Source organism: Rhagoletis zephyria, unplaced genomic scaffold (genome assembly GCF_001687245.7).
Source record: "Rhagoletis zephyria isolate East Lansing unplaced genomic scaffold, Rhagoletis_zephyria_1.1 Rzeph_scaffold_03883, whole genome shotgun sequence".
Lineage (NCBI taxonomy): Eukaryota > Metazoa > Arthropoda > Insecta > Diptera > Tephritidae > Rhagoletis > Rhagoletis zephyria.
This window is the reverse complement of record NW_016160966.1, coordinates 36,100-57,024: the sequence shown is the minus strand read 5'-3', so window position 1 is coordinate 57,024 and position 20,925 is coordinate 36,100. Positions and strand designations below refer to the sequence as shown.

General features: G+C 35.1%; 3 protein-coding genes across 5 annotated transcripts; 2 read left to right on the top strand and 1 right to left on the bottom strand.

Annotated features, from left to right (window-relative positions):
* The first annotated feature begins 6 nt into the window (after positions 1-6).
* On the top strand, positions 7-16,499 carry LOC108369876 (uncharacterized). The gene is made up of 4 exons (XM_017625082.1): positions 7-246; positions 14,354-14,527; positions 14,625-15,335; positions 15,403-16,499. Exons 1-3 carry the CDS (start codon positions 192-194, stop codon positions 14,849-14,851), a joined length of 456 nt encoding a protein of 151 aa, XP_017480571.1. The 5' UTR covers positions 7-191; the 3' UTR covers positions 14,852-15,335; positions 15,403-16,499.
* A 752-nt stretch (positions 16,500-17,251) lies between these two features.
* Positions 17,252-18,137, bottom strand: strat (RAB interacting factor STRAT). Its single transcript, XM_017625083.1, has 2 exons — positions 17,911-18,137; positions 17,252-17,853 (listed from the first exon to the last, which is right to left on the bottom strand). Exons 1-2 carry the CDS (start codon positions 18,031-18,033, stop codon positions 17,560-17,562), a joined length of 417 nt encoding a protein of 138 aa, XP_017480572.1. The 5' UTR covers positions 18,034-18,137; the 3' UTR covers positions 17,252-17,559.
* A 1,068-nt stretch (positions 18,138-19,205) lies between these two features.
* On the top strand, positions 19,206-20,916 carry LOC108369873 (coiled-coil domain-containing protein 97). 3 transcript variants are annotated; one of them, XM_017625076.1, is made up of 2 exons: positions 19,206-19,266; positions 19,651-20,916. In XM_017625076.1, the coding sequence occupies exon 2, from the start codon at positions 19,661-19,663 to the stop codon at positions 20,897-20,899; it is 1,239 nt and encodes a 412-aa protein (XP_017480565.1). In that variant the 5' UTR covers positions 19,206-19,266; positions 19,651-19,660; the 3' UTR covers positions 20,900-20,916. The 3 variants fall into 3 exon arrangements, with proteins under 3 accessions (XP_017480565.1, XP_017480563.1, XP_017480564.1); XM_017625074.1 differs by lacking the exon at positions 19,206-19,266 and adding an exon at positions 19,368-19,592; XM_017625075.1 differs by lacking the exon at positions 19,206-19,266 and adding an exon at positions 19,369-19,596.
* Positions 20,917-20,925: the final 9 nt, after the last annotated feature.

The window sequence follows — 20,925 nt, the reverse complement described above, 5'->3', positions numbered from 1 at the left end:
ATTTACAATTTTGTATAGAGTGGCCGAGTGAGTTAGCTGTGAAGTCGCCTAAAGTAGTGTTGACCAAACGAAAGTTTTAAAGAAAGAAAAAGTATATAAAAACGTATCGAAATTTGCAAAACGAAAATAGAGTGTGTTGTATCAGCGCGAAAATATATATATATATAAATAAAAATTTAAATTAAATCAAAATGCAGTCAACAATTCTAGCTAGCGTTATGGTGCTATTCTTGGCCGTACAGCAAGGTAAGTCAATGGCCGCGACGTTGTTGGATATATCGAGTATTATACAACATACAGCGTATACGCAATTTACGTACATACCTGCATACATATGTATGTATGTATATGAACGCTAATGTTATATAATGTTGAATTTTCGTTTAGACTTTATTTGTGGCAAAGCAGCGCCCTACTTTTACAAGCTGTAAACAGCACAGCAAGTGTAACCCTTTTTCTACTGGTTAAACCTGAAATTTAAAACTACTAAAAAAAATAAAATTTTAATATTTTCCCATAAATTGCATGCCACTCGTTTTTTTCCATATTTTAATTTTCATTTGATAATTTTCCTCCCAAAACTTTTTCACTTTTCTCCCTTTTTGGCTGTAAGTATCCTTTATTTGAAAACTTGCCCTCGAACGGCATGTGCCTGTGTGCGTGGTGAGGTAAGCAGCGGAAAAAGCTGTGTATGTACACATTCTCAAATAGGATTAAATAATTTTCTCTTTTCCTTGCTCCCCTTACTCTACTAGCCCCACTCGCTCTCCTTGCGCCCTTTACACCCTGTTCAGCATGTCGCCTTTCAACCCGACCATCACGCTCGTTGTGTTAACGCATTTCCTCTTCATTTCCTTGTCCTTAACAATTCGCTCTGAAAGCAGCTCTCACTCTTATGCGCCTTTCTTTCATGTGCATTTAGTTTTATCTTTTCTTCCTTTACTACTTGCCCTTAAATCTCATTTTGCACTTATTCGGTTGAAGAAATTGCCTTGTGATTTCTGTTACTGATAGTTCGCAGCGTGTAATGGATATGCTTCGTTGCTCCTCCTTATCCTTTTTTCATTGCACTTGTATTACATTCACACTTACACATACTTAAGTCTGTCTACATACACTTTTCTCTCCCGCCCATATTGTGTAATGTTTTTTTAGCTGACTTCTGGCTTGCGATTGGAAAGCACGGACTTAAATTATACAGTCCTGCTGCCCTAAGGTAAATCTATACAAGAAATACGAATGCGTGTTATAAATATTTACGAAAAAGTCATATTAAATGCTTATGAACTCGAAAACATTGACTTTTTCTCATGCGGCATACAGCCGTTAGACGTCGAGCAAAAACTCTTGCCAGTTACTTGTTTAATAATATCCCCAGGGAGAGAAAAGTGTTCAGGCTGACGTTTATACAAAAGGTTGGCAAAAGCTCTCACATCTCTCTCCAGCATCCTCAAGCAAATCAGTTTCGTTTCTCTTTTGCTCACAATCCAGGGGAGGATATAAGGAAAAAGATTGCTATTGATCGAATGTCAGGACCGCAACATGCTTACCTCAGGGCTAGATCGTCCGAGACCGTCTTAAAAACGATCGTTAGGTTAACTTATTTAGGTGGCAGTCCCAGAAGTAGGATGCTACTTTTTGAACGGCACCCACTACATAATCGATAAAATGTCTCAAGCCGATTATGTAATTACGAATTCGGCTAACCTCAAAGTATTTCAAGCCCAAACTCGCGGACGCTAGGGGTCATTTTCCAAACAACGGCAACACACGGAATCAGATAATATGTTCAGCCGTCTTGCGCGAATACCGATTGAAGTATGACCCTATGAAACCTCCAACAAGACTGAGAGCAGTGGATTTGTAAGTGCGAGGAGTGTCTTCGGCCAGAAGGACTTTGCAACTGCGTATGTCTTGGTTTTCTCCTGCGCTCGCTGAGCTAACCATAGACCCACCTATCCACGAGTGTAACCCAGCCACTTGTTATCCGTTCATAACATTTCAAGGCTAGATGCAAGTATTCTGACGCAAACGAAAGAGAGAGTAGATATTCCTTAACTAAATTATAGCGCAACTCTAGCGCACTTGGCACCCTGATAGCCGTTTAGTTATCAGAATAAATTCTCACCTCACTAACTGCCTTCAATAAACTACAGCAGTCTGAAAACCCGAACGCTCTGTGAAAACCTCTCGATGGAAGGCCCCACCACCAACTCTGCTGTACAGTTTCGAACCATCCGTAAAGAAGTTCACTACTAACCCTCTCCAGAAGTTCTGCCCCTCCCAATCCTGCCTTGCGGGAAAGTGTGCAGAGAAGAAGCTTCTATAAGCCGTTTCGATGGCGCAGTAATCCATGCGATCAGTGATGAAATCGAAGTCCTCCAGAACTCCAGAGTTTCCAGTGTGGGTGTGTAAATTTGGAATCATCGCAACACCTTTTTAACTGTCCAGCTTTTCCCAAGACTGCGTTTGAATGAATAAACACCTTAGATCGTACCTTTTTGGTAGCTCGGAGGAGCCCTTCGCCTGTGAAACTTCGATGTTGGCACTTATTTATTTGGACTTACGCGATACTTAACCAAACGTAATCTAACCTATGCTATATGTGTGTTTTCCGGAGTTACGTTAACTTATATTCGATCTCCGCTAAACCTTGCTTCCTCTAAGTAGTAGAAAGTCGGGCTGTTTGCTCTGTTGAGGATAATGATTTTAATTAAACAATACCAGATTGAAAGAAATCGTGTAAAAGCAATTTGTCCAATCTTCGGGGATCTAAAATTTGGGCATGGCAACGTCACCGTGCTATCAGAAGCTGATTCAAATTTGTGTGTGGTGATTTTCCAGGCCCGAAGCAACACTTCCAAGTATCAATAAGTTTGTTGTCGATGGCTGCGAGTAGCAGTAAAAGAACACATAACCTCTTAGGAAAATCCAGTTCTGATATTACACGCTAGTAACGGCTTTTACCAGGCTGGTTGGTCTTGTTAACATAAATGGTTTATGGTAACTAACTAAATAGTACACAGTTTCGACTTGGGCGTTAATTTTTTATAGTCGTGCTAATCTAACCGCCGATAGGCGATGTCGGGAAGGCTTATTACACAGTAATTGACGTTCGTAAACATTTCCAATCTTTTAATTAGAAAGTGTTTTAAGGTGGAGCACCCGAAGCTCAATGCATAAGACAATCCGAAATGGTCGTAATTTGTTGCAACTTTACTCCTACAAGGATTACTTCACGGTGATTTCAAAAATAATAAAATCGGTTTTTTGTAGCCGTTATCGATATCGGGAACCTCGACTTTTTTGTATCGGTTATTAATTTTATAGTGGTTATTTATTTTTTATTGTGCTTATTTAAAAATGAAATCGGTTTTTTGTACCGGTTACCAATTTTGTAAAACCCGGGTTTTAGTAACGGTTACCAATTTTGAGATAAGTGGAATGTTGCGGCTCACTTTTTTAATTAAAAGCAAAAATTAGTATTTTGCGTAAAGATTTCTCATAGACACTATGTATATCAGTTTTGTAATAATTGAAATATTGCCGTTTTTTTGAAAAACGCTGTAACGCGCTATTCAGCTTTAGCTTGCCGCGGCGAAATACTTTATTTCTTTCCGCTTGCTTCTACCATAAACATTTAAAAAATTATGGGCGGGATAACTTTTTACGAAATTGGTAACCGGTACAAAGAAACGATTTCAGTGTTGAAACAACCCTGATAAAAAAAAATGTGCTTGACTACTCCGCTTTTCTCAAAATTGATAACCGTTACTAGAAACCCGGTTATTTTCGAAATTGGTAACTGGTACAAAAAGTCCTGTTTTATTTTCAAATCACTGTTCCTGGAATTCAAATCTAATTTGCGGACTCGCAGACCTCTCTCTTCCTAACTATTTGACAGGCTCTGCCCGAATAATCCCAAAAGAGATATTAAGTTTACCGGAAGCTTATTCAATCTTATGGGTTTTTTTTCTTAGCCAAGTGATTAAGTTTATCAAGCGTACTTATAGATTATTTTTGTATCCCCCAACATCGTCTTTGCCTGGCACTCCCAGGTGCTTGGTTCCAGTACTGTTCTCTATTTGTTCCTTTTTCTCCCCGTAAGCTTTTCTCTGACGTGCGCGTGATATTAAAATTTATTTGTAAGTAAGAAAATGTCCACTTTCTGCATCTTACTATTTAATTACTTATCTTTAATAAACGTTTAAAAAATGATTTTAGTCCTCAAAAACTTTTTTCTTGGAATTTTCTCCAAAAATTTAATTCAAGACTTTTGCCTCGTACTGGGTTTTTATTTAGCGCAGTTTCTTTTCCTTACCACTAGACGTTCAAACAAGAGGCACTCTAATTTTGTACGGGCATTTATGCTTATCTATGTACTATCATTTCTAAAGATTCCGAATTCTTCTTGTAACCCAAAATATTTTTTAATGCATGCGCACACACCCAATTCACAATGGAATTTTCTTACATCAGGAAGTTCGAAGGAACTAACAATGGCGCCAACTCATTCTTTTGTTCTTAGATGGCTGTCTGTTTTAGGACAAATCGCACATAAACATGCAAACAAATTTACATGCACATATGTATTTAGGTTTTAAAGTGCCCTGCAGGAAAGAGTTTGGCAAATAGAGCGACTTTAATAAAATATTTATACATAACTTACTATTGAAATTAACAATGTCTAGCTAATCAAATAAGAAGGTACCATTGATGAGAAATCTAACATTATTTAAACTCATGGGGATGTATAACTACAATGAGGCCTCGCCAGGACACGCCGAACTACAAGAAAGTCTGAGGGCACTTCTAACTTGCAACACTCACAACGAAGTTGCGAATCACCGATTGCCACATATTTATGCAGGAAATGCATGGATGATCTGGAACTCAAGGAGACTTTGAAACAGCTAGATAAGCTTGTTTTCGGCGTTATAGATAAGTCGACTGAAATACCAAGGGGCTACTCAATTGGATAAACTGGAAGATGTCTCAACAGTGGGCTCCCAGGTTCTTCTTAGATTCATTAGGTATATACTTATAAATAGGTATATGAGCGGATGTACACTGCGACCTTAGGTCTATTGTATCCTCAAAACTCATCACAAGATCTCGTCTAGCCGCCCTAAGATAACGTGTGTAATCTCTCGCTACAGCTGCCCCTGTTGAGTTTGTCATCTTCTGGCGATCTTGTCCGATAAATCCGTTGTAGTAGATTAACCTCTTTGAACTGTTGAATTGGGCTATAGAAATCTGGATTTAAATTTCCTTCCCCAGTCTACTCGAGGTTATCCTGTATTTAGAAGCGCTACAAGCGGTGGCATCCTAAACTACTTATACCTTCCATAAGTCTAGCCAAGGTTCTAGATTCGTCTGTTACTGCCAGATAGTCTATGTGTGACACACAGCCAACCAGATTAACCTAACCCAGCTAAGTGACGCATCTGAATGCGAAGGCAGCTAAAATTTTATTATCACAAAAGTTAACTAAAACGTTAAGCAAACCGAGGAAATCTTGAGTACAAATATGTTGGAAATCAAAATAAAATAAGTTCAACCAGATATGCTAAAAGAAGGCGCTAAACCACTTTCGCTTGACATCCATATTGTAATACCTTATTTATGAAAAATTGCATTTTATTTTTTAAATAGGTGGTAACTGCCTTCAAAATATTTTCAAAATAAAGCTTTCTTAAACCTCATTCGTTTGCCACCCATATTGAATACCTTATTTAATTTATTAATAAAATTGAAATTAAGGTTTTAAATAAGTAGCTGGCAATGCTCTTTAAAATATATTCGTAATAAAGCTTTTTTTTATTTTTTAAGCAAACAAAGGAAGATTAACAAACATACACAGTCACTCACAAACTTTCACATTTATAAGCATAATGGGATTCAATTTAAATTATCAATTAAATTGATTTTAAATTATTAAGCCTTTGGCAACCCTCGTTAAAAATATTTTCGAAATAGATACAGCCTTTTGTAAATCTATCTCGTTTGATATGCACATCCACATATTTTATTTAACTTGTTACTTAAGTTGATTTTGAATTTCGAAACGGGTGGCAGCCCGCTTTAATCTCTCTAGTATTATACCCATATTAAAATATTTCGTTTAACTCTTTGATTGAACTGATTTTACCCTTTTTACCTAGGTGGCAACCCCCTTCAAAAATATTTTCAAAATAAAACTTACTTAAACTTGTCTCCTTTGACACCCATATTAAATAATGTTGATTGAACTGATTTCGCCTTTTTTAATAGATGGCAACACTCTTCAAAAATATTCTCAAAATTAAACTTTCTTAAACCTTTCTCGTTTGATACCCATATCAAAATATTTGATTTAACTTGTAAACTAAATTGATTTTGAAATTCAAAACTGGTGGCAACCTTCTTCAAAAATATTATCGAAATCGATAGAATGTTCTTGAACCTCTCTTGTTTGATACCCATATTAAAATATTTCGTATAACTTATCTAAATTCAGTTCAAATTTTTTAACGGGTGGCAACCCTCTTTTAGAGAAATGTTTCGAAATAAATCGTACTAAACTCAATTCGTTTGACACACACATTATTGTGATATTTAATTAAGCTTAATTGTAAATTGAGTATTTTTTTAAAAGCTGGCAACACCCTTAAACAGTATTATCGAAATAAATAGATTTTGAATTCGTTTCGCTTGGCACCTAGTAAAATTTTATTTTATTTATTTATTGATGTTAAACTTTGGTAAAGATGCCAACCCTCTTTAAAAAAAAATATGCTATATGTTATACTGGGCCACATTTTATTGAAAACCGTTCAGCCGTTTTGACGTGAAAGAACAACAAACATACTCACTCACTCACTCACTCGAAAACACTTTAGTAGGATTTCTTACAGGGCAGTGAAAAGAAATATACATATGTATGTATCTACATACATACGTACCTCTGTGAGCATTTGTTAGATTTTCAAATCCGTCATACTTCGTCAATTAAGGGTAACGAAGCTAAATAAACTATAAGGGCTGGCGACAATAAAACCAGTTAATGGCATAAAATAAATATGAATGGATGTGCATACATGCATACATACATATATACATATTTATAAATATATCTATACTCTTTAATAAACACATATTAGCATGTATTTACTGAGAACCCACAAACAACTGCATTTCCATATATAAAAAAAATTAGATTTTTAGCTCTGTGCTGCTCTCCACTTTTCACTATATTTTCCGCTGACTCTTGCAAATACATACATATTTATGTGTGTATGTATGTACATATGTATGTATATATTATATGCTCCAATAAACACTTTGTCCACTATAAGGCCAAGCAGCGAATATAATAAAAGCAAAAAAAAATTTTGTATTATTACCAGTATTTTGTTTTGTTTTTTTCCCATGCAACACTTGCAACTCACAAATTTGCAAAACGCTAACTCCGACAGTTCAATGTGATTTTTCTAAAAATGTTTACGAGAAAAACAATGGTTTTGGGTTTGGGCAAATATATGTACATATGCACAGAAATACATATGTATATACTTTCATATGTACATGCATATGTATATGTATAACCGTGCATTTATATGTACATATACATAACGCGTAAAATTAGCAACAAAAAGCATCAACAAATCGCAGCCAATGTGAAAGAATTGCACTAAATTGCGTAATTTTTCTCCATTTTAATTTTATTTTTTTGCACATTTCTGTTATTGTTATTGTTATTACTGTCTGTTGTTACTTGTATCACTTACTTTCGACATTGAGTTCAATTAGTTAGTTAATTTTCACTTAATATGTATCTGTATCTGAATAGCAGCGGCTTAAGGCTTTATATTCGCATTGTATTCATTCAGTCCCATTGGCTCTTGTGAATCTGCAGTGCTGATTGCGTGAGCTTTTTAGCGGCATATGGAGGTCACAAGTGGCAAAATATGCTATGATTTTTTTTTTTTTTAGCTTGAGTTTGTTTAAATCTTAAGTATCTAACGTTGCATGCCGACAAGGAGGATGTGCGATGTTTATTAGATTTAAATTTCTATTATTAAGATTTCTTCAAAGTTTTGTGCAAACGTTGTTGTTCAAGCTCAACTAACTAGCGCAATCAAGCTGGCTCTATTTTTAGGTGTGCCTGTCTAAGAAAAGCATGCTATTCAGAAAAATATGTAATTAAATAAAATTGAATCTGTTTATTTGTATCGGTTACCAAATTTCTAAAAAAAAACCGGTTACCAGTTACTAATTCTGATTAACCACAGTGATCTCTTCCATTTGTTTACTATTGTTATTTCAAAAATGAAATAATTTTATTTGTACCCGTAACCAATATCAAAAAATCCGAATTTTTAATGCCGGTTACCATTTTCGTATAAAGCGGTGTAGACCCGCCTATGTTTTAATGCATAAATGTGACGATTGTTTTCACGATTATTATATTTTCATTATGATATACTATTCATTTATCATACCTATCAATACTTAATTTTTTTTTAGAATTGTAACCGGTACAAAGAACCGATTTTATTTTTAAAATAACAATAATAAAATAACGAAAGTTACCACTCCGCTCTTCTCAAAATTGGTAACAGGTACTAGAACCCGGGTTTTTACAAATAGGTAACCGGTACATGTTTATAGGGGCATGTGACGTGGCGTTTGGTGTCATGTGAAGTGTCGGTGTCTTCACAAGCCGGGCATGTTTTGGGTTTGTCTGTGTCGAGTCTGCATAGGTGCTACCTAGTAGTAGTAAAATACCTAGGACCCAATTGTGCCAGAGTAGCGTGTGTCTCTCGAAGCAGCTGACACCTTTCCTTTCCAAGGGGTGATCGGTGAATTCCGAAGATAGCATCCATGGGACAAGAGTTGCATTACAACTTTGAATGCCATGGTTGTTGGGTCTCGTCCTTCAGCTCATAGAGATGCTTTCCGACGTGCCTATCAGCTGACCAGGAGATACTTACTCGGCATTATGTTACGCTCGCTTACTGTGTACATCTGCGCTTCGCTATGCAATCGGTTCCCTGGTGACATTAGATGGCATCGTTTCTTTGTGTCACTACCTTGCAGGTAGATGGCTCGTTATCGTCGCCGCCGTGTTCGATGAACAACGCTGCCTCAGGCTCTCAAAAAAGCTGTGCCTGTGCTTAGAACTCTTCACTCTGTTATTGAAGTTTGTTGCGTTAAGGCGTATGTTACTCCTGGTGCACAGGTGTCGAGAAGACGCTGTTCAAATACAGCCATGTTGTCGCATAACAGCCTAGATTCGGAGGTGGCAGTCTTTGGTTCGATTTAAAGTACGCCACCACCCGTGCACCAAAGTAAGGTCATACCTACGACCTCTACTGTGTGATAAACATGTTACAGCGGTAACTCGTTCCTTTTCAAAAGATTATTTAATAAATGACAGTTCAATGTACACCAACAACCTGAGACAGATCGATATACATAAGTGCATATTTGAGAACTTACATATGTACATTACGGTGCCTCGCTAAAAAAAGTTGCGGGTTTTCCAATGGAATTATAACATTTATTACTAGCTTTTGTTAAGTTTCACCTATGTGTAATCAAATTTCGGAATACATTTTAGCATACTTCCCGACGAGTTAGAGACTTGAAAGTTTAAGCTAAGCTGAGAGCCCGCTGACAATGTTATATTAAAGATTAATTAATCCGCTAGGTGTCGCAGGAGTTGAGATATTTCTTTTTAATTACTTATTAGGGGTCTTCATCAAAAGTGATAAACTGTTGATAAACTTGATAAAATGATAAATTTATCATTTTGATCTGATTGAACTGTCAAACTTTGCATGGAAATCTATTTAACCGAAGTTTATCAGTTTATCAAACAATTTTGGTGGGTAAACGTATAAATTTCAGCAAATTTCAACCCTGACGGACTGTCAGGTGGTCGATTTTGCTACGAACACATAAAAAGCAAATTTGCACAATGGACGAGGTAGGAATGAAATGTAACTAGTCAGATAAGATAAATAATAGACGATTTTGTGCAATTATCAACCAAGGTGCGTTCATGAAAGACTGCGGATAAACTGATAAATTTAAGCAAAAATATCGTTTTTTTTCATATAGGCTAACTTTTATCATTGGGTCAAAATGGTAGGTAAGCATGCGGCACTTGCCAATAAAATATTGGGGTATGATAAATAAAATATTAACTGAATTCAATCTTTTTTTTTAGCTTAAGCTCTTTTATCATCTGAGGTTATTCTTTTGAAAAAATATCTTTCAAAACTAATTTTATTTATAAAAAAATCGAATTTTAGAAGTATTTTCGAATCATTCCAGCTGACGTAGATCGTAACATTTTTCTGAAATATTTCGACTGAAGTCTTAAAATAACATTAAATTTATAATTCCGATGGAAAAACAATTCCCTTTTTTGTTTTTGAATGAAATGTGATGCACCTTAATATACATACATATATGTTTATATAAATGTAGGAACGAATGTGTCAAAAGCATTTTAGATGAGGGTATGGCGAAAGAAATGGCGCTACTTAATATTACATCTTATTATTATAATATTTGCAACGATTGATGTTTACATATGTACATACATACATACATATGTATGTACTTATGATCATCATACATTTCATTGTCAGTGGGCCAAGTTAAAGTGGAATGGGCATATCGAATTACTTCACGAGACACATATGTATATACATATGTACATACAATTGGCAATGAATACCCACAATGATTTGTATTAAATAACGTTCATATGTACAAATGTACATAAGTATGTATGTATGCAGCATTCGATTGTACTGTAGACAAATGTACACTTTAAGAAGAGTATTACATATTAAAGATTTCTGTAACAATTAAATAAACACAGGTAGTTACTTAGCAGCTAACTTATTTGGTTATCTCTTCCGCCAACAGTAGTAAGTCTTTAATAAAGTCGCTTACTTAATCATTATTAGTTAAGTTATCGCGTAGTTGCATTTAACTTATCGCGTAGTTGGATTTATCTAAAATATTAAGTTTTAGCAAAATAAACACATAAACTAGCATGCCAATATTTACGTACATATGTGCATATGTACATACAAAGGTACTTACTCAGCCAATGAATACAGAGCCGGGTACAGCGCCCTCATGTCAATCGCAAGCACAAGCAACTATATACATACATACATGTGTATGTACTTAATGGCATATTGAGTGCACTTCAGCCAGCGCCAATATAATCAAGCCACATGCAGATGTGACAGCATCATTACCACTAGTGGGTTCCTCTTTTTGTCGCCGCCACCACACGCTTGTATGCGAATGATGATCATTTACTTGCGCCACAACCATTCCTACAAAATTTAGCGCCCACACCTCACCGGAAACAGCTGAGTTTTGCCGGTTGCAACTACATACATACATACACATTTAGCATTAGCCGGTGCCAAAGGCTTATATAACCTCACTTCCGTCTCAACAACANCACCTCACCGGAAACAGCTGAGTTTTGCCGGTTGCAACTACATACATACACATTTAGCATTAGCCGGTGCCAAAGGCTTATATAACCTCACTTCCGTCTCAACAACGCAATCATCGTATTTGCTAGTTCTGTTATTTTTAGTAGCTGCAGAAAATCAGTTTTATTTTATTTTCTTGTTTGCTGATACTATTCATTACTACTCAGTGCATCGCACACTTCAGTGCTTTTGTGTACAGAGTTAAAATTAAATAATTCATTTACTCCTACATTCATACATAAGTATGTATGTATGTAGATAAATGCGGCAAACTGGAAAAATGTATAGTGTACAGGCTAGCAAGCAATCCAGCGAGCGTAGCAGCAGGTTTAAGGAATTTTCTACCAGTAAAAAAAGGCATTGCAATCATCCAACTTATCACAACGGCACTCCTTTTGTAATATTTAGTAATGCCACTAACACTAAAGTTTAATTGCCAGCGAGGATATGATGCCATCAAGTCTGAGCACACCCGTGTTTGGCTTGAGCCATATTACACCTTCGCTTCTCAACGTTTATGTACTGTTACAAATTAGGTACACAACGTTGCATTGCATCAGAATTTTTTTGTTATTTTTATTTCCTTTTCTACATATTTTCTTTATTTTTATACTTGACTGCTTCTGTGCATACATACATACACATGTTTGTATGTATTGAATGTGCATAGGAATTGCGCCATTCCTTCATTCCTGTCCACCACGTTGTGGTTTTCTGCCATCAAGTGGCTGCAATTTAATTTAAAAATAGATGTCATAATTTCAAGAAAATTTGTGTGAAATAACGAGGCGTAAAGCGCTAGTTATACTTACATATGTACATTGCAGTGCAGGACATAAGACAAGCAGCGCATGTGAAGCAGGGGTGTAATTATAATCCGCATAGAGCGCATAATCTCTCAGAATCAGCTGTACAGTGTAATCTGTATGTCAGTTCAGTGTATACTTTTTTTATTTAGTAGTTTTTTTATTAGTTTTATTTTTTTACAATCTTTAGATTTTAATGTTTAAACACAAAAAAATTTAATTTTTTTCAATATATTTGTATGATATAAACGCATTTTGGTTTATTTCCTAATGAAATTCTTATTGAGCAAATTTCGTCGCTTCATTTTCGCGTTTTTTTTTTTATAAAATGGAAAGAAATAAGCTTTTCCTCCATACTTCTAGTTTTGTGACCGACTCTTAACCAGCTGACAAATTAGTGACTTATTTTTGAGACTAGAGACGTGAGACAGCGTACTGAATACCAAATAGTCTCAAACTCCAAGTTCACTACCAAAAGTCACTTTTAGTGACTAGAGACCGCTTACTGAATGCCAGGGTAACTCTCAGTAAATTTGATAGATAAACAAACAGGGTAAATACTCACAAGCAATGAGAGTGGCATGTGTCTTTGAAAATGTCACATAGCGAAAAATCAAAATTTACCAAACTTCGCTGTCATGCCCTGTCACGCGCTGCGTCGGATAATCGCTTGCATGCAAAACTCATTAAAAAGGTGCGATATGTGACTCATGTTATACACTGCACTTTCTTAATTTGATGTGTTTGGAGTACGCGTATTAAAATTTTTGCAAAAAAGTTCTTGAAAAAATTAGTTTGAAAAGTTATATTTTTCCCTGTAAAATTTTACAAACTGGGCTTAGCAACTTTTCTTCTGCATCTTGGAATAATTTAGTAAAGAAACACACTTACAAACACCTAAAACAAATCAGCTGCAATTTGTCAACGAAGAAGAAGAACGGAAAAGACAAAGAGAAACGGAAATGGAAACGGTGCGTGGATGCGCCACGGGTCCGCTATATTTTGAAGACAATCAAAAAAAACGTATTTCATATCAAAAAATTCAAGAATTCATAACCTTTAATTAATAATAATAATATTTTGGCGCTTACACTTTTGCTTAGTGTTTGACCCAGCTTCTCCTCCAATTTATGTATGTAGGTATGTTGTGCGTTCTAATCTTATGCACAACAAAAATGTAGGACAAATAATTTTAATGAGAAGCTTTCTTGCTTTGCAGAAATGCATTTGGAGATTTGTCATTGCCTACCGAGGGCAAGCGCTGTTAGAAAAAAAGATTCTAATTAAGTTGTTAANGCTTACACTTTTGCTTAGTGTTTGACCCAGCTTCTCCTCCAATTTATGTACATAGGTATGTTGTGCGTTCTAATCTAATGCACAACAAAAATGTAGGACAAATAATTTTAATGAGAAGCTTTCTTGCTTTGCAGAAATGCATTTGGAGATTTGTCATTGCCTACCGAGGGCGAGCGCTGTTAGAAAAAAAGATTCTAATTAAGTTGTTAGGGTCCTACTGAGTGGTATTGACACAGCGGCTGAAAAAGGGAGCAGAATAAAATTTTGTAAATTTAGCAAATGAGGGAATTGATCAATTCGACATACAAACACAACATTCGAAAGCATATACTTACACTGTACTAAACTGAAGTAAATTAACACACTTTTAGTATTTATACATGTATATTACACCTGCTATTTTTACTGTAACAAAATATGTACATATGTATGTACATATGTACAAGCGCCTAATAATTTGTATGCATATTTTTCTATTTTCCAGGTGTNGCTGAAAAAGGGAGCAGAATAAAATTTTGTAAATTTAGCAAATGAGGGAATTGATCAATTCGACATACAAACACAACATTCGAAAGCATATACTTACACTGTACTAAACTGAAGTAAATTAACACACTTTTAGTATTTATACGTGTATATTACACATGCTATTTTTACTGTAACAAAATATGTACATATGTATGTACATATGTACAAGCGCCTAATAATTTGTATGCATATTTTTCTATTTTCCAGGTGCTGCTATCAAATGTTACGTATGCAATAGCCATAAGGATGCAAATTGTGCACTGGACATACCACCAGATCATTTGCTCAAGGACTGCCAGGAGGATTACTCAACACGCGGCAGAGGCATACCGACTTACTGCCGCAAGATCTCGCAAATCATTGAATTCTCTGTAAATAATCNTTTTTTTTTTTTTTTTTTTTTTTTTTTTTTTTTTTTTTTTTTTTTTTTAGTAAGCATATCGTAATATTGTACTCCAATATTTCCCTCTCATTGCAGTGCCACCGGACAGCCGTATTATACGTTCATGCGGCTTTCTCAATCAGACATCGACTAATTACTGCTACCAGCGCGCCGGTTTCGGTGGCCGTCAAATAGTTTGCTCTTGTGACAAGGATAATTGCAATGGCGCTGGTGCGCTCAGCGTGTCTATTGGAGCGTTGTTAACTGCTGGCGCTGCTAGCGTTTGGGGTGTGATTTCCCTGCTAAGACGTTCATTGGTTTAATTGCCCACACTTATTTTGAGAAACATTTTACAGAACCTCACAAAATACATAATAGTTTGGCTTTGTTTTCAATTTTGTACATTTTCCTATAGCAGAAAATATTATGCTAAATCGTTGTTGTTGGTTTTTTCTTTTTGTTGTTGTTGTAAATGCACACTCGTGTAAAAATTGCAAGTGCAAACGAATAAGTACTTGATTTGCTACCGCTGCATAATTCCTCCAGAAAGATTTAAATATGCGAGACCTATTAAGTTTATATGCATTGTTTTTTTTCATATGTATGAATATTTTTTCAATATTGCTTCATTTTTTTAAGCAAACACACGGCGATGTAGTAGATTTTTAAATCTTTTATTTTATCACAAATAAATTACTTTCAAACACATACGCACATAAACACAGTTGAAGCTAAACACGAAGCAGGAGCTGGCGTCATATAGAATTTAGTCAAACAAAAACCTCATCTGATGAAGTTGGTTTAAAAGTAAGCGTTTTTAAAAAGCACTTGCGATGAAAGAAATTTAATAAAATTAACTTTGAAATCTTTGCAGTTAAAACGCCCAGTTTCATCGATGGATATATAAAATTTAAGAAGACTCCTAGGAAATAAACAACATAACAATAATTGTTAAAAATAACGTGAAAAAGTTTAAATAATAAAATTCAGTAGCAGTTCAGATTTTGCACAGTTAGTAAAAATGGAAATTAAAGAAAAAAATGCAAATTTTTGCATAAAAAGCTTTAATGTAGCAAATTTTATTTATACACATTTTTGTAAAACAACAAATTACCCAACTAACACAATACACCTGACCAGCGCAAAGCTTGTTTCCAATGCTAACGGCTTGAGGTTATAAAATTCGAATCAACTTATAACTTTTTACTGCAACTTACCCACTATATTTTAGTTTATTTTAATATATTTTTCTTTTGAAATACAAATTTCGCTAATATAACATGTAAAGACACATAGGTATAAACATGTGTACACTAGGACAGACATAAATAGAAGATGAAAACTTTTAACAAGCCCACTTTAAATGACCACATACAAAAAAAAATATATAACCAACTGTAAATCCACCAAAGCCGTATTGTATTATTGTAGAAAAATTTTGAAAAAATTTAAAACTGCAAACTTTTGCGAATAATTGTTAGAAACTTATAACAACCGACGAGCAGAGTGCATTTGGTGCCAAGTGATGACTTTTTCTATAAAGTCGTACATGTAACTAATATTAAACTCACTTGAATTGTAATAATTTTTTTTCGTTTTTGCTTTATGAAAGAAGCAAAAGCAAACAGCTGAAACCAAAAATTAGTTATAGTTTGCTACACAAGAAAGTCGCTGAAATGGAGGCATTTCAGTTTAAATTGAAAATGTTTCACATTTGATTTTCACGTGTGATCTTTCTTAATATTAAGCGATTATAAAAGTAATTAAAACTATAAAAAATTGAATTGAAATATAAAATAAATCAAAAATGAATAAAGAAAAAAATGTGTTTTATATTATTTGGTAGTAGGGTGAGAGAGAAGGCATAATATAGTACATTATTCACTAGTTAAAATTATATCACTATTACAACCGAAAATTTGTTCCATTTAAGAAATTTTAAATTGAAGTGGAAATAAAATAAATTATGCTTAGATAGTTGCTTAGGCCAGTTTCACGAAAGTAATTATTATTATATATTTTAATTTCGTTTTTTTTATATATAAAAACTAACTGAAGGAAAACAATAATTTTGCACTAAATTGCCCGCGAAAGCGGTAGTGTCATTTTCGAGAAATTGGATTATTGTTGGTAACAGCATAAAACAACCACACACATTTTCATGTATGTACATATCGCTCATTTACTTCAATAGTGTCATAACTCTAAAAATGGACCAAGTAATTTGTAAGCAAAAAACAAAACCTCTGCTCCCTGTAAGACCAAAAACGGTGACAATGAATCGGTGTGGTTAAAAAACTGCGAACCTACTGTTAAATTCAAAAGTTGTAGTGAAGTCGAAATCCCGAAAAGTCCCGGGATCGCGGGATTAGAATTTTTTGCAACCCTGAAATCCCGGGATTGTTAAAATGCTTCGGGATTGAATGCCCTAGCCTCAAAATATGCCGCTACAACAAATATGGCACTACAAAATAGAATTTAAAACTTGTATGCAATAAATTCTAATTTTTGTGGCAGTTTTTGAGGCGCAATACAAATCGCAATAGTAAGGGTTTGAGTTTTGTGACATTGTTAGAGTAGTTAGAATAGTGGGGTTAGTGGTAGACTCGCTACAGTTCGAATATTGAAATTTCTATATGTACTCCCTAGTACTATAAAACAAGCCTCCATATAAAATCTAGATTTTATATATTAAAATCAGTAGTTAATTTCAGTTAATTTAGTTTTGATATTTAAATTATATTTTCATTCTTATTAAAAATTCATACATAGTCTGTAGTAATAAAAAAATTAATCAGTGCATACAAACTTTTCACTCATTATTGTTAAATGTACAAAATGGTTTATGCTATTCCAACTTACTTTTGCTCTGTTTAATAAAATGCTAAATAAGATTATGGAATAAAAGTTAATGAAAGGCGCAAAAATATAGTATAAAAGATAAACGACAACAAATGATCAATGACGCCAGCATTTCACATCCAATATTTACGTCTTGCTCCGGATCGGATACACCAAGATTCATTTGTATTTACGCATCATCCTCCTCGTTATCGGTGACAGGTTCCATGACAGCGTCCGGTTCGCTGCCGTGTCTAACTCGTTTCAGTGCGACATAGCACTTTTTATTGGCTATGTCATGATAGCCCACTGGGCCCATCTCACAGTCTGCGCATATTAAAAACTTATGATTTTCCACTGTATTTGAAAAACCGATATTCTCGAATGTAAATATATCATCGACAAGCCAAAAGTTATTCAGCATTTCTGTTTCAATAATTTCTGCATCCTTGCGATGTTTCTGCTGCATCAGCGGCAATTCGAACTGCAAAGATGTTTCCCCATAAAAAAAGGCGTCTCCTCTTACATCAAATGCGCTTACCTCATGCTCGACATACTGCCCAAGTTGTGGTTTAAGAATTAATGAGTAACAAAAATTACATCGTACACTATGTTTATTTTTATTGTTCAATATCTGCTCAGGAATTTGTGCTTCATCCGTCATTATAGTTTCGTTTTTTATCTGGCCAAATTTGTGCGACGCAACTTTTTAGAAAAGCAATAAATTATCAGCTGTTATTTACAATCGGAAAATGGAGTGGGGTTGTCGAAAAAACATCAATGTATCGAAAATATCGATGTTTTGCTTCGATGCATCGAAATTTTTTTAATCGATGGAAAAACTGGCCGATTTATATATGCTGGAAAACTTTTATTCATACAAATGTTATGACACGACAGTCGCGTCTACGTAACCGAAACAAGTAAATTTCAGAGCGCTTTTGACATCTCCCTTAAGCTGATGCCAGATAAAACTTTGTAGCTTTGCGTGACATTTATAACTTTGCCAGCAAAGCGCCAGACGCAAAAGGTATGCCACAATGAACGCCAAGAAAACAATGTTGTACCGCTTTTTTACTCATCAAAGTTGCTGTGGATTTTAATTATTTTGATTTAAAATTATCAGCAATGTAATTAAGTTTTATGTTTCTGCATGAAAACCCGAATTTGGACGAAACAAAATAAATATTAAACCGGCTGATTGTCAAAGCGCGCAAAAAGATGGGAGTTGACCATCTTTTCGCTTCGCGCTGCCGCTTCAACGATTTATGTGGCATGCTTTGTGCATTTTCATACAATTCATCTTATCTGTCAAAGCGAATCTGTCACGTAAAGCGAAGCAAAAGTTTTATGTGACATCAGCTTAAGAATAAAAACAAACAAAGAAAACGAAAAAGGCTCTGTGATTGAGTGCGACTATATTGGTGTTTAATATAAAATATAATTAGTGAAACTTCATGACAATTAGCAAAAACTGTACATAAAATATGGTTTTCATGATTGTAGTTACAACCGCATATCATCAGCACGGGTCGATTATTCAATGCCAATGTTCTGACCACAAATATACACCCACTTTTCACGCAAATTTAGGCCTTTTGGCAGACCAAACAAACGTACAAACTTGTTCGAATCAAAAAGCACTTCATTTTATATCATAAATGGGTACTAAATCAAAATTAAAACCACCCCGAAGCGATAGAAGGCGAAGTAAACAAAACGAGAAACATCTAAAACGCTACTGATGGTTTGAGAACTCCCGCTGCCAATATCTATGCAACGAAGCGATGAAAAACATCGATATATTTTAGACTCTGACATCTCTAAGAGAGAGCAGTACAAGGAAAAAAGAAAAGAACCGAAATTACCAATCGACTTTAGAAAGCGAGAGTAACCGGTAAGTAAAGAGACTTTTATTTTTAACTTTTATAGAATATTATAGAAAAAGCTAGCATTAAACCACTTTATTTGCATTCAGGAATTTAATAATTTTTTTTACAGCTATAACACAATTTTAATAAACGCATTTTTATTTGAGCGTAATTTATTCCAAATGTGCCATAATATAAACAGCGATTACTAGAAATCAAACACTGTGCGGTATATGTCAGCGGTGTCGATAAACAAATATGGTGAAACTGTGAAATAGTATGTTTTTTGTTTACCTATTGCGGTCATAATTTAATAAAAAAAATATAAATTTGAACTAAAATCCTAATATATATGCGTGTGTTCATAAAGTGATTTATTTCGTATAATCTCTTTACAACTTTTAAAACAGGTCCAACAAAATGACTGCAGAAACCATTGAACCGGTCGACTCGGGCTTTACTAATGAGTACTCCACGGATGCAGCCACCCACAGTACATTCACGAATGCCGCTGCTGAAACCCGTTCGCATGAACAACAGGGGGAAATAGAAGATATTTTCACTTTTCTTAGCTTAAATAAGCAGATTGTATTCAAATCGCAACAAATAGATGACCCAGAACTGAGACAGGATGAAAAAGTCCAAATCGCGCGGGATATTTACGTGAAAAGTCCACAAACGTTTTTAATGCGTTTTGGTAGTTATTTGGAGGAGCATCATCTCACATCATTTGCACAAATAGCCATCACAAATGAAGAGCACAGTGATGAAATGGAGTTACTACTTGCAGACTATCGTAACAAGTTGCACACACGAAAACGTGATGTGAAAAATCGACGTTATGCGGCTATGCAACAACTGATTGCGGATGGTGAGTATTTCAGTGAACAGGAAATGATGAAACGAGCGCCTGAATTGTATCAGGAGTTGGTAGGACAATATTTGAGTGAGGCGGAAAAGAAGCGAAGAGACGGGTATGATGTTAAAAATACTACCTTCTCCGGCATATTAATGCATACGATGGAACAAAAGCAACTTCAAGACGTGCTAAAGTTGGCGGATAAACAAAATGTGAAGAGTATGCAACTTGCACGTGAACTTGAAGGAGAAGATAGTGTCGAAGATGATACAACGCAAAGCACAAAATGTAGTGCGGACGAAGAAGAAATAGAGGAAAATGAAAGAGCGCCAACGGAAGATGATGTTCCTGCTGGTTTCCGCCAACAATGGGGCAATTTCGATAATGAACAAGTCGCTTGCTCCGCCAGTCATCAAACAAAGACAAAATCTAAACAAAAAACAAAGCAGAAACAATTGGTAAGTTTGAGTCAGAAACGGAATTGTGATAACTTCATAACAGCAGGTGAACGGGAACTACTGCGACAAGAATTCATTGGGATTATGCATGAACAGTTTCTTAGTGGTGGAGATGAGGACTTTGATTACACACAGGTCGATGACAACACGCAACTAGATGATTTGAGTCAAATAAATCAGGATAAAGAAGATGCATATTTTGAGGAGAGTGACAACTCGTTTGAAGAAGAGGGAATAATAAAAAGGGAATCTGAGGAACATATCGATGATGAAGAGTCCGACGACGAACTTGACGTTTTTATGAACCATTTGAATAGACATCACAGCTTACAACGCCAGTAGCTTTTAAAGTAATATTTACTACAAAA